Source organism: Muscardinus avellanarius (genome assembly GCF_963383645.1).
Source record: "Muscardinus avellanarius genome assembly, chromosome: 10".
In the NCBI taxonomy this organism is placed as follows: domain Eukaryota; kingdom Metazoa; phylum Chordata; class Mammalia; order Rodentia; family Gliridae; genus Muscardinus; species Muscardinus avellanarius.
In genome coordinates, this window is record NC_137796.1 from 72396421 (window position 1) to 72408818 (window position 12398).

The following is a 12398-nucleotide window of genomic DNA, read 5'->3' on the forward strand; positions in this document are numbered from 1 at the left end:
CACGCAGCCAAAAAGAAAGAGAAGAGAAATCCCTCCAAAAATACAGCCATTGATGGTAATTCAAGTCAACGACAGCCGTAAATCCTGAGGCTGATAACAATAATAATAAAGTATGCCCCGAATGATGCCAGATTAAGAGAGATATGGAATGGTCCCCTCCCAGATCAATGAGCCGTATGGGGACTTTTCCCGTCACACAGGACCCCCCCCCCTTCTCTAGGTTTGTGGGCAGCGAATACAGCTCCTTCCCGACACTCCCTCTAACCTCTCTGCACCTCCAGGAGCTGCTTGGTGGTGAAAATCAGAGGCGGGTTGGAGAAATCCCACTTCCAAGGTCCATGTCCCTGGATCTTAGGGGGCCATTCTGCTTGTCCCTTCCTGCCCAGCTGAGGCCCTTCTAGGACCCCCGCCTGCCCCCCTTGGCTGGGCTGTAGCAATGGGACCCCGTCAGCACTCCACCTGCACCTTGCTCCTGCAGAACAGGGACCAGCCCGAGCTGGCTGCGGCGTGACGTCCCTCGTCCTCATCTAGGTCAGATGGCGCTGAGCCTGTCTGTGCACTGGTTTATTTTAAGCTTCAGGGTCTCCACGGCCAGGGAGAGTCTGGTGATTTCAGAGGTGAGTTCTGGGTCCAGCCTTCCAGGCTCCGGCTTTGTTTGAGGCTCTGCTAGGCAGGGTGAAAGGTCATGGCCACTTATGAGATAGCCAGAGGGGCCTGGGACCTGGGACCCTCCGCCCTCACCGGCCTCCAGTTTAAAGCATGCCCATGATGGGCCCTGGCTCGCTGCTTGGGCTTTCCCCAACACCAGCCCTTAGTGTTCTGCTCTGAATTCTGGAGGCAGCACCGGGCTCCCGGCCCTCCCCTGGCCCTGTCCTGGCCTGATCTCTGTAGCAGCCCTCCATAAAGCACTTCCTACACGTTCCAGGCCCTGCTGGGCTTGGGGGGAGGAGGAGGAGATTCAGAGGGACCCCCATTGGAGTGGGGACAGCTGAGTCAACACTGGCTGTAGCCCCCAGTAGACAGAGCCACAGGTTGTGGTCAGCAGTGAGACCTGGGAGGATAAAATATAACACCTTACACCTGGAAAAAGGTTTTCCCTTTTGAGTACATATGCATTTTTTTTTTAAACTAGAGATTGAACCCAGGGGCATTCTACCTCTGAGCTACACCCCAGCCCTATTTTATTTTATTTTTTTATTTTTGAAATAGGGTCGCACTAAATTGCTAAAGGTTTCACTAAGTTGCTAAGGCTGGCCTCAAACCTGCCATCCTCCTGTCTCAGCCTCCCAAGTACTGGGATTACAGGCATGTGCCACTGCACCTGGCTTACATAATTTTAACAGGTACTTAATTGAACACATACTGGGTGCCAGGCATGTACACATAGGAGGCTGAGACTGGAGGATTGCAGGTTCCAGGCCAGCATCAGCAACTTAGCAAGGTATATAGCAACTTAGTGGGGATGTAGCTCAGAGGTAGAGTGCCCCTGGGTTCAACTAATCCCCACTACCAAACAAACAAACAAACAAACAAACCAAAAAAGAGAAACAAAGAAAGAAAACCCAGAACAAAACAAAAATAAAAACAAACAAAAAAACAAAAAATGACGAAAGGCAGGGTCCTTGTTTGGTTGTGTATGAGGTTCTTCTGGCTGCTGTAACAAATCACTGAAAACCAGGTAGCTGAAAACAAGAGAAACATCTCTTTGCAGGTCTGGAGGCAGAAGCCAAGAAGAAGGTGTGGTCAGGGCTGCATTTCTCTCTGAAGGCCCTAGGGGAGGGTCCTTCCTGCCCTGCCGGTTGCTGGTGCCCCTGGATTTCCTTGTCTTGTGGTCACATGGCTCCAATCTCTGCCTCCCTCCTCACCTGGCCTTCTCTGTGCTCCGAATTCAAATCTCCCATCTCTTCTCTTACATGAACATCATTTGTTGAATTGGGGCCCATCTTAGTCCAGGGTCTTAACTAGTTACATCTGCAAAGCCCTTCTTTCCAAATAAGATCTCACGCATGGGTACTGGGGGTAGGACTTGAACATAGAAATAAACAAGAGAACAACACAGCCAAGAAGTAAAGAGGCAGAAGGGATTTGGGGAACCACTGGGGGTTGGTGTGGCTGGATGTGGAAGAAGCTACAGGAGACGGGGCTATCTAGGCAGGGTAACCTGTTCTCATCCAAGTCCATGCCCTCCTACGGAGAAGCCTAAAGCTGGAGGTGACATTTCAAGGGTGTCTTTGGCAGCCATCATGTGCTCCGGAAAGATCCCTCCATCAGGGATTCTTCAGTCTTTTTTTCCTTCTTTTGTGGTGCTGGGGATGGCACCCAGTGCCTCATGCATGCCGGGCAAGTGCTCTACTACTGAGCTTCACCCTTAGGCTGGGGCGTTCTTTTTTTTTTGGTCCTAGGGATTGAACCCCAGGAGTATTCTACCTCTGAGTTGCATCCACAGCCCTATATTTTGTTTTGAAACAAGGTCTCACTAAGTTGCAGAAGGCCTTACTAAGTTGCTGAGGACTGGCCTTGAATCTGCCATTTTCTTGTCTCAGCCTCCCAAGTACTGGGATTACAGGCATGCACCCTTGTACTCTGCTTGCCTTAGGGCAGGGGAGTTCTTAATTTGAATCTCGAGTAGAGCATCCAGGGGGCCTGTGTGTTTTGGCTGGAAAAAAAATGACATCTCTTTTGAAAGCTGGCATTTCCTTTGATCATGACTGGAGGCAAGAAACCATGGGCATCACGCAGCACCTGGACTTGCTCGTGCCGGGAACGTGGGGCGTAGCTTTGCATCTCCCTGCAGCTGCCGGGGTAACTGAGATCCCACTTACGCTCATCACGACGTTGAGATAATGACAGCTGCTGGTCCCGTCCTGATGCTTGTCACCAAATCTGGTTACACGCTGTGTTCACAACCCCCCTCCCCAAATTACCAGATTACAGATGCCCTCTCTCTCTCTCTCTCTCTCTCTCTCTCTCTATATATATATATATATATATATATATATATATATATATTTGGTGGTACTTGGGGTGGAACCCAGAGGCTTTCTACCTCCAGGCTATACTCCCAGACCTATTTTCTATTTTATTTGGAAACAGGGTCTCACTAAGTAGCTGAGAGCCTCACTAAGTAGCTGAGGCTGGCTTCGAACCTGCGCGATCCTCCTGTCTCAGCCTCCCAAGCGCGGGGATTACAAGCGTGCACCACCACGCCCAGCTCCTTAAATATTTTGATCATTGTATTTCAACAAAGTTGATTCCCTTATATTCCTATGTATTGCAGTTTATGCATTTTATTTTATCTTATTTATTTATCTTTGTGGTACTGGGGTTCCTGGAAGCCCTTCTACCTCCGGGCTACACTCCCAGACCTATTTTTATATTTTTTAAAATTTTGAAACAGGGTCTCTTAAGCCAGCAAGGCCGGCTCCAAACCGGTATGCCTCCCAAGTGCAGGGATTACAAGCATGTGCCACTACACCTGGCTAGTTTATGCATTTTAAAGTGTCATTTTTTGGGGAGGGGGAGAGGTCCCTGGGATTTCAGGTGCAAATGGGTTTCAGCTGATGCTGATGGACTGGATGGCAGCAGGAGTGGTCACGGAGGGGGGATGGCTTCAGGCAGGCTCCAGCTGCAGAGAGGATTTGAAGCCTCAATCAGGGTTAAGCTGCAGCTTGAGGCTGAACTGTAGCCGCCTGGCTCAAAAGACTGGTGGGTGGTGTATTAGTTGCAGGGGAAGGGGGGCCAGACTTAGGGGCTTAATGTTCATCTTCTTTGGTTCTGAATGTTTAATTTGGGAAAACCCAAATGGAGAAGTCTTAAGGGGCTGTGGCTTTGCTGGACTGGCCATTTGACAGCTGCCGGCCCAATCTGGGAGTTCACCTGCAAGAACTTTTTCCTCTCAGTAACCCTGTGTGGCAAGTCACTCTCAATTTACAGATCAGGAAACAGAGACCTCTCAGGGGCTGCAGAAACTTGTCCTGGAACTCAGATGTCCCTTGTCCCATCCCTGGGCTCTCCACTGCCCCACGTCACAGCATTTCCTGGCCCACAGACACCTGAGGACCCCTCAGTGTAAGACCGTGCTCAGCTGGGGCTCAGGTCTCCTGTCACCAAGATGCCTGATGTCCACCTGCGCTGTGCAGGTGAGTAGGTGAGAGCCAGTGTCATTCTCGGGAGCTAAGGGCCTCTCCATGGCTCCCTGTCTCTTGGTTTCTTTCCTCCTCTCTGTTCTTTTTAAAATACTTATTTATTCTTGTGGTTTTGAGGACTGAACTCAGGGGCATTCTATCTCTGAGCTATACCTTCGGTCCTATTTTATTTTGTTTTGAAATGGACTCTCACCAACTTGCTGAGATTGGCTTCTAACTTGTGATCCTCCCGTCACAGCCTCCCAGGTACTGGGATTACAGGTGTGTGCCACTGCACCATCTCCTCCTCTCTGCTCTTTCTCCCTTCCTCCCCCTGCCCTCTTCTCTATCCTCCCTGCCTCCTCTTCCTCCTCCTCCCTCTGTCTCAGACAGACAGGCACGCGCACACACACACACACACACACACACACACACAGGCACACACACACATACACAAACACACACACATGCACACACACACGCACACACACACACACGCACACACACACATACACACACAGGCACACACACACATACACACACACGCACACACACACAGGCACACACACAGGCACACACACACACACACACACACACACACACAGAGGCAAAAGCAATTTGTATAGCTTCCTAACCACCTCCACATCCCCACCGAACCCATGCGGTCAGAACCAAACCTGACATGAGACAAGAAAGAAAGACATTACTGTATTAGATTCCTTTTTGGTCACCCAGCCGGCACGGAAACTTTCAGGATGATTTTTTAGCCAGACACCTGGGTTTTCAGAGCAGACTGTGCAGAGAGGAGCGTGTGTGAGCCCTTGGTCCCCTTGTTCAGAAACAGCTGACTTCAGTATCCAAACAAACCAGAAAGCCGAGCGCCGTTCGCCTCCCCTGTTACCCCCTTTCTGTGCAGCTGCGGCCAGATGCCCTGGAACCCAGCTTTCTGCTTCAGCTCCGTATTTCTACCACCAGGGAGCCCAAGGTCACCCCCGGGGCAATGAACAAAGGGAGGGGTGCTGGGTCCCTCAGTTGTGCCTGGCTACTTGGAACCAGGTCAGACACAGACATACCCAGCTCCTACCTGCACCTGGGTACCTGTGGCCCCCAGTGTTGGGCGCTCTTCCTTCTCCTCCACCCTCCTTCTGAACACCTGGGCACTCCCTTCTTCACTCCTTGGCCTCCACCTGGGAAAGGGGGCCTCGTGCTGTACCTGCACCCACAAAGCCCCGAGGCAGGGGAGGGCTCTGGGCATCCCCTCCTCCAACCGCAGCTCTGTCCTCCCAGTGGTGAGGCCCAGAGCCTCAGTTTCCCCATAAATGGGAACAGAGAGGGCCAGGTTTGGAAACAGAATAGGTAAGCAAGCCCGGCACAGAGAGACAGGGGGATGGCTCTGTTAGCCTGTCCGGAGTGTCCACTTTGAGGCTAGAAAAACTGAAAGCCCGAGACGGGGCTGAGGGCTAATCGGTGGGGAGGTGGCTCTGCCCGCCAGGGCCGCCCTGAGGCACAGAACAGGTCTGACTATGAGTGGCCCAGTGTGGGCCGGGGCAAGAAGGGGGTCCCTGCAACCCCTCAGGTGAGGCCAGCCCTCTGCTTTTGCCAAATGTTTGTTATTTGTATATTTTCTTGGTACTGGGGACTAAACCAAAGGGGAATTTTACCTGAGTTACACCTCTGGCTCTCTTTTTCATTTTGAAACAGGGTCTCAGCTTCTGAGGCAGGCTGTGAACCTGTAGTCCTTCTCTCTCAGCCTTAACGAGTACTGGGGTTGCACAGAACAAGCCACTGTGTCCGGCTCACTTCCGTGTTTTTGTTTTAGTGAATAAAAATTCCATGAAACACCTGGGTCAGGAGAAAAGTTGGCGGGAGCCAGGGGAGGCCACCCAGGGAGCCAAGCCCCTTGCCCTTCAACTGAAGCTGCATGTCTGAGCTGCTGCTGGGGTCCTGCTCAGGCTTTGTTTCTCTTTGTCCTCAGTGCATAGATAGGCTAAGGCCTGCGAGGTCTGGACAGGCCACAAGCAAGCCTGGATCTCAGATCCAGGGAGCAGGTGCCCAGGGGTCCTCCACCCTGAGAATGCCAGGATCCCCACCCTCCCAGGAGTCCCCTTCCCACCACAGACCTGCCCCTCCCTCCCTCAGTCCCCAGCATCCCAGGAGGAATCTGATTGGACTTGTCAGCTGGAGAGGGGTGGGTGTGGGTGGGGACAGTGTTACTATAGAGACAGAGTGACCCCGGAAGAGCTCATGATGTACTGTCAGCGTTGATGTGATTAGGTCAGGAGGATCCCTGGTGCGGCTTTCGGGGATGTGCTTTCGTCTTTGAATCAACTCGCCTGTGCTCTTGCTTCTGGCCTCTGTACTGTGAGAGCAGGGGCGTGCTCTCTCCTTCTCTGTTTCCCCAAGCTCTGCAGATGTAACCAAGCCTGACATGGACTGAGACTCAGAGATCTCCAGAAAACTGAGAGGGGTGGAGCAGACAGGGTGCAACTCTTTGGAACTCCTCACTGGAATTTATTTCCTTCTCCCTGGAATCTGGGCTGGCCTGTGGCTCCCTCATGGACGGGTCCTTCTAGGGCTCCCATGGCTAGTGCAGGAGTAGCCTTTTAGTTGCTAAGAGCCCTGTCATGCAAGAAACCCCAGCATCCCGGTCAAATGTGGTGGCACATGCCTGTCTTCCTAATACTTGGGAGGCTGAGACAGGAGGATGCCAGGTTTGAAGACAGCTTCAGCATTTAAGAAAACCCTCAGCAGTTAAGTGAGACCCTGTTTCAAAATAAAAAGGGCTGGGGGGTGTAGCTCAGTGGTAGAATGACCCTGGGTTCATCCTCAGAACAACAACAACAAAAAACCAAAACCAAAAACAAACCAACCCCCCCAAACAAACAAGCAAACAACAAACAAAGAAACAAACAAACAAATAAAACCTCAGGGGTAACTTTGGTAAAGGTGACAGACAAGTTCACCATCCATATTCAATAGTCCCTATACCCCCGCTCCTGCTAAGCCCCAAGCCTGCTCTGCTCATCAGCCACGAGGCCCCGGCCTGCAGCACAGGTGCCCCCTATGGAGGCCAGGTAGGGGCAGGGTCCTCTTGGAGTGTCTAACCCACGTGGTGAGACTCTGCAAGATGGCGCCAGGAGACACTAGACTTTCATCAACAGGAGGGACAGAAAGGGGGCGTGGGTGGGAGACCAGACAGCGGTGGAAGGAGCAAGGGGGCTCACGGCACTGCGGGAGAGGTCGGGGAGCTCCAGGACGCATGCCTCCGGAGAAAGAGGCAGAGAGAGGGCCGCGTGTGTGATGGGCCATGTGATGCCCTCTTCACTGTGGAACCACGTGGGGGAGTGAGAATATGCAAGTGGCACATCTGTGGAGACTTCCAGAAAGACTCACGGAGATACCCAAGCATGTGGCTTCCTGTGTCTGGAGGCGGGTGGTGGGCGTGGCTTTGTGTGCTCTGGAGGAGGGTGTGCGGGGCGGGGCTCCCTGTGTGCTTTAGAGAGGGCAGTGTGGTGTGTGGCTTTCTGTGTGCTCAGCAGAGGGTGGGCATGTGACTGTGTCCTGGAGAAGGCTGGAGCTGGGGTGGGGCTTTTCCTGTGAACTGGAGGGGGTGGAGTGAAGGTGAAAGATGTAAACCTAGGCCGAATGTGTGGCTTGTGAATGTTTTATCTATTAGAATTGACAACCGGGCGTGGTGGCGCACGCTTGTAATCTCAGCACTCTCGAGGACAGACTCAGCTACTTAGTGAGGCCTTTTGCAACCCAGTGAGACTCAGTTTCAAAATAAAGAATAAAAAAGTAGTGATAGGGATACAGCTTAGAGGTAGAATGCCCCTGGGTTCCATCCCTAGTACCACAAAAAAAAAAAAAAGAAAAAAAAAAAGAATTGAGTGTCCACTTTCAAGTGATGTTGAACAAGCCTCACTCCCTGGAGTGAGACCTCAGCTGTCTGAGGTCCCAGGTCCTTGGACCCTGTGACTTCTGCGGTTGGAAGTGGACTTCTGCTCTACCACCAGCCCAAAGAGGACAGGCTGGACGTCCCGGTTCCCATGGCCGGTTCCCATGGCCGCGCGGAGTGGGGCTTGGGCAGGTGTTCGCCTGTGGCTTCCTTCCGTCGCGTGACAATCCCACGAGGTGGGACTTGTTCTCAGGGCCTCTCTCTCTTGCAGCAGGGTGGCCGCAGCAGGGTGGCCACAGCTGGGGCGGGGCCGGGATATTTCCTGTTGATTTCAGTTGGGGTTATTGGGGTTTGAAACACAAGCTGGTTTGGCTTCAGTGGGAGCAGTCTCTCCAGCCCGGGACTCTTGGAGCAGGGGCGCAGCCATAGCCCCGCCGGTACCCTGGAACTCTCCCTCCAGAAGACAACCCAACTTCATGGAATTAGAGAAAAGAAGCAGGACAGAGGATGGGACAAGAGAGACTCCAGATTTCAGCAGATGCTGGAAGAAAACTTACTAGACGTGGAGCTGGGGGCTGGAGCTCCCAAGCCTCAGTTTTCTCATCTGTAGAGTCGCTTCAGCACCGCCCTGCCTCCTGATCTATCGGAGGGAGGGAAGAAGGGAGGAGCCCACTGTCAGGGATGCTGCAGACAGAGCCAGACCCGGACATGGCTCACGTTTAGAGGGTTCCTCGGTCACGTGCCACCAACTAGCTCTGCTGCGCAGATGAGGCAGTGAGGCCTGGGGAGGTCAGCCTCGGCCACTAAGCTAGACCCTGTTTTAAAATAATAAACAAAATAGGGCTGGGAGTATGGCTTAGAAGTAGAATGCTCCTGAGTTCAATCCCCAGTTCCAAAAGAGAAAGCCAGGGAGCGTGTCCCAGAGTCACGGCCTGGCTAGGTCTTGCTGGGGCACAAGACCACCTTCTTGTCCAAGACAGGAGACCTGCATCCTCTGCCACCCTAGCCCCAAGCCGGCGGCTGCCCAGGACACCAAGCGCTTCCTCAGTTCCTAGAAGAGCAGAGGAGAAGCCTGACCAACAGAAGCGAGGGCCCCAAAGAGCATCTCAGAATTCAGAGATCTAAGCGGAGCCCACCACGGGCAAATCAGGCAGATCTAGGTGGAATTCCAGCTGGGCAGCTCTGTGACCTTGGTCAAATTACTTAACCTCTCTGAGCTCTTCTCCCATATAAAGAGGAGAAGAGTTTGGGGATAAGTAAGTAAAATTACATTTACACGGCACTTGACAGAGAGCAGGAGTTCAAAAGATAGTTGCTAATATTTGCCAAACCTAAGCGCGATGGCTTTTAACTTTTTTGGAGATGACAGGATCCTTTGGGAACCTGAGAAAGCCTGGACTTTCTCCTCTGAAAAGTGCAGACATACAGTTATAACACAATTTCCCGGGGCTCGCCTCTCATGGTTAGCTGCGTGACGGGCAGCCGTGGGGGGTGGGAGGACCGAGCGCCGTCGCTGGCCTTATCAGCCGGGCACAGGCTCCCTGCCAGAGCCCCGGGCTTCAGACTCAAGTATGGACAGTTAAACCCCGCTGTGCATCTTCGGGCAGCCTCCCTGAGTCCTGGGCTGGAGCCAAAGAGAAAACACAACCGTGAGCCCTGGTGTAGTCATTGAAGGCAGGCGCTGCTCTCTAGGCAGCCCCAGGCTTTGCTGGCAATGGAGAAGTTAGGGGACGAGGTCGGGGTCTCTTTTGAAATCCTCGCACGGACCCCGGGGTTTCAGCGCAAACCCTTCCCGCCCTCCTAGCAGAAGCATGCCAGCCAGCCCGCGTGGTTAGCATGGCCAGGGGAGGGAACCCAGCACCGCTTCTCAGATACCCTCCCCCAAGCACCCTGTCCCTCTCAGACGCTACGCAAGTCGGGAGTTTGGCAACTCTGCACCGCAAGCCTGGGGATTCTGAAGTTAAAGAAATAAATATAAATAAACCAGGGAGCCTTTTACCCGGATGTTTCCAGTCACATCTGTCCCCACCCCGGTACAGCTTCTCAAGTGGAGACAGGACGGCCTCGGCCTGGGGAAATCTTACTGTTCAACTGAGCCTTTAACAAGGTGGAAGCGGAAGGCCCCCCGCCCTGCATCCCCGCCTGGTGCTCATCCCGCCTTAAGCACCTGCAGCCGGGCCTCCGATCGCGGCCTCTCCAGACCCAGCACGTCCAGCCTGTTTCTGGGGGCTGTTTTAGACAGGACAGAGGCTGTGCTAACTGGCTTCCGTGAGTGTTGCTTTCTGTTTTAGAGGCGGGCTCGGCCCCCTGGCGGACTCAGATCCTGAGTGGTGCGGAGATGGATTCTGAGGCGGGGAGGAGAGACAGAGGCGCCTCTGCAGCCCCCGTGTACTCCCACCCCCCCACCTGGGCTTTGCAGTGCTAATTCATCTTCTGAGAGTCAAAATGCCAAAATATGCTACAGGCTGTACAGTATTTTTTTTTTCAGGGCAAGATATTTATTGACACAGTTCTCCTATTAACAATTCATATCTTGATTATGCGGCGAAAGCCCAACAGAAGGATCAACCCACGCTATTCAAAACTATAGAGAAAAGGGCTTCTCTTATATTTATTAGGAATTGCCCTAGGCCACAAATAATGGAGGACCAAGATAGCCACTTAACAAGAGATACAAATTTCTTTCTGTCTGCAATAAAAGAAACCCAAGCCGCCACCCTGGGCTCCGAACATCACCAGCAGCTCTGGCTCCTCTGTCTCTGTGCTCCGCCATCCTCCCCAGCTTCCTACCCTGAGGGTCACTTCAGAATTCCAAGGTGACTCCTAGAGGTCCAGCCACCACATCTACATCCCAGGCAGGAAACTGCAGAGATGGGCTGCTTGTTTCCTTTGCCCCCCGCAAACCTTTCCTCGATTACCCCCAGCTTCAAGGGATGCTGGGACAGATGGTGGCTTAGCTGTGCATGTGGGTTCTCAGAATCAGGATCCTGGCAGGAAGGAGGGGAGTGTGGACACTGGGGTGTCAATTTGCAGTTGTTCCCGGGACCTCCAGCCTCTGAAGATGTGGCCTGGTGCCCAGGGTTGGGCATGAGTGGCTTGGCCTGGATGTGCCCAGTGGGGTCCATACTTGGGTGAGTTTGTATCAAGTGGGTAAGGAGAAGAAGGTTCTAGAACCACAGGCCTTTCCTGCCTGCTGTAGGGGCAGTAAAATTCTCCTGGGTAGTGACTAGAGGAGGCCCTAGGAACAAACCCAGGGACAGGTGAGTGGAGCTGGAGTTAGGGGTGCTGGGTCCCCACACCCCCATCCTACACGGGAGCCCTGAGTCCTTCTCAGCCTCAGTGCGGCTCGTTGCGAGTGGGATTCAGCTTCGGAAGACGGCAGGTTTAAATGAAGAACTACTAAGTTGAAAACAAAGAACGGGGGTGATTTTAATGCAAGAGAAACAGGAGCACAGTCGACCTTCCCTCCGCGGCCTGTGCTTGCTGTGTCCCCAGGGCCCGCCCACGGGGCACACCTGGCCCAGGCCTCATACTCCATGGCTGTGCTGACTTGGAGGGGCGCTGGGCTGTGCTCAGTGCCCTCTGCCTGCCCTACTCTGCCACGGCCGGCAGGGCCTGACTACGGCCAGCAGCCTGGGGCGGGTGGACGGTGCCCTGCTCCTCCCCGGGTGTGTGTCCCGGCTCCACCAGCCCGGTGGGCGCTCCATCGTGGGCGGGAGGCGGCCCCAGCCCGGGGGCTCTGTGGGCAGCAGGACCCCTGCCCCGCGACTGCTCAGACTGGGTGCCCTCCACACAGCTGGTCCTCGTCCACCCAGATGGTCTTGCGCTGCTCCTCGCCGATCCTGTCTTTGATGACCCGCAGCAGCTCCTCCACACTGCCCCACATCTCGGCCTCCACCGTGGCGTACAGGCAGGGCAGAGCCTCCAGCTCCTTCTCCTTCAGCCGGCACACGCGCAGGAACTCCTCCTCTGTCTCCGGCAGGGGCAGCAGCTTCCTGGGGGACAGATGGGGGTGTGGGGAGGCTGCGGGGCGGACCCCAGCCCAGGGGCTTGCAGGACTTCCTGCCGCCCCCAGGAGGGCCTCCGGAGGGAAGACCACCTGACCCCCGGGGCCCCTGCTGCGCCCGCCAGCTGCTCCTCTGGCCACTTTCAGCACCCTGTGCACGGTGGAAATCCCACATGGAGATTTTTAAGGAGTTATTTTTTTGTTAATTATGATATATGAATATAAAACTTACCATTTTACTGTACATATGTGTGTATATGTTAGTGTGTGTGTATGTGTGTGCTGAGGATTGAACCCAGGGGTGTTCTATCTCTAAGCGACATCCTCAGCCCTTTTTATTGGTATTTTGAAACAGGTTCTTTTTCCGTTA

General features: G+C 53.7%; 1 protein-coding gene across 1 annotated transcript in view; it reads right to left on the bottom strand.

Moving 5' to 3' along the window:
• Positions 1 to 9450: 9450 nt before the first annotated feature.
• CARD11 (caspase recruitment domain family member 11) overlaps positions 9451 to 12398 on the bottom strand; it is a gene marked incomplete at its 3' end in the record, with an annotated part of 38630 nt that continues 35682 nt past the window's right edge. Inside the window, exons 23-25 of the mRNA XM_080703820.1 lie at positions 11817 to 12017; positions 11618 to 11761; positions 9451 to 9646 (exon numbers count right to left, since the gene is read on the bottom strand). Of these exons, the coding sequence (XP_080559946.1) occupies positions 9451 to 9646; positions 11618 to 11761; positions 11817 to 12017 (541 nt within the window). The remainder of the gene's footprint in view (positions 9647 to 11617; positions 11762 to 11816; positions 12018 to 12398) is intronic.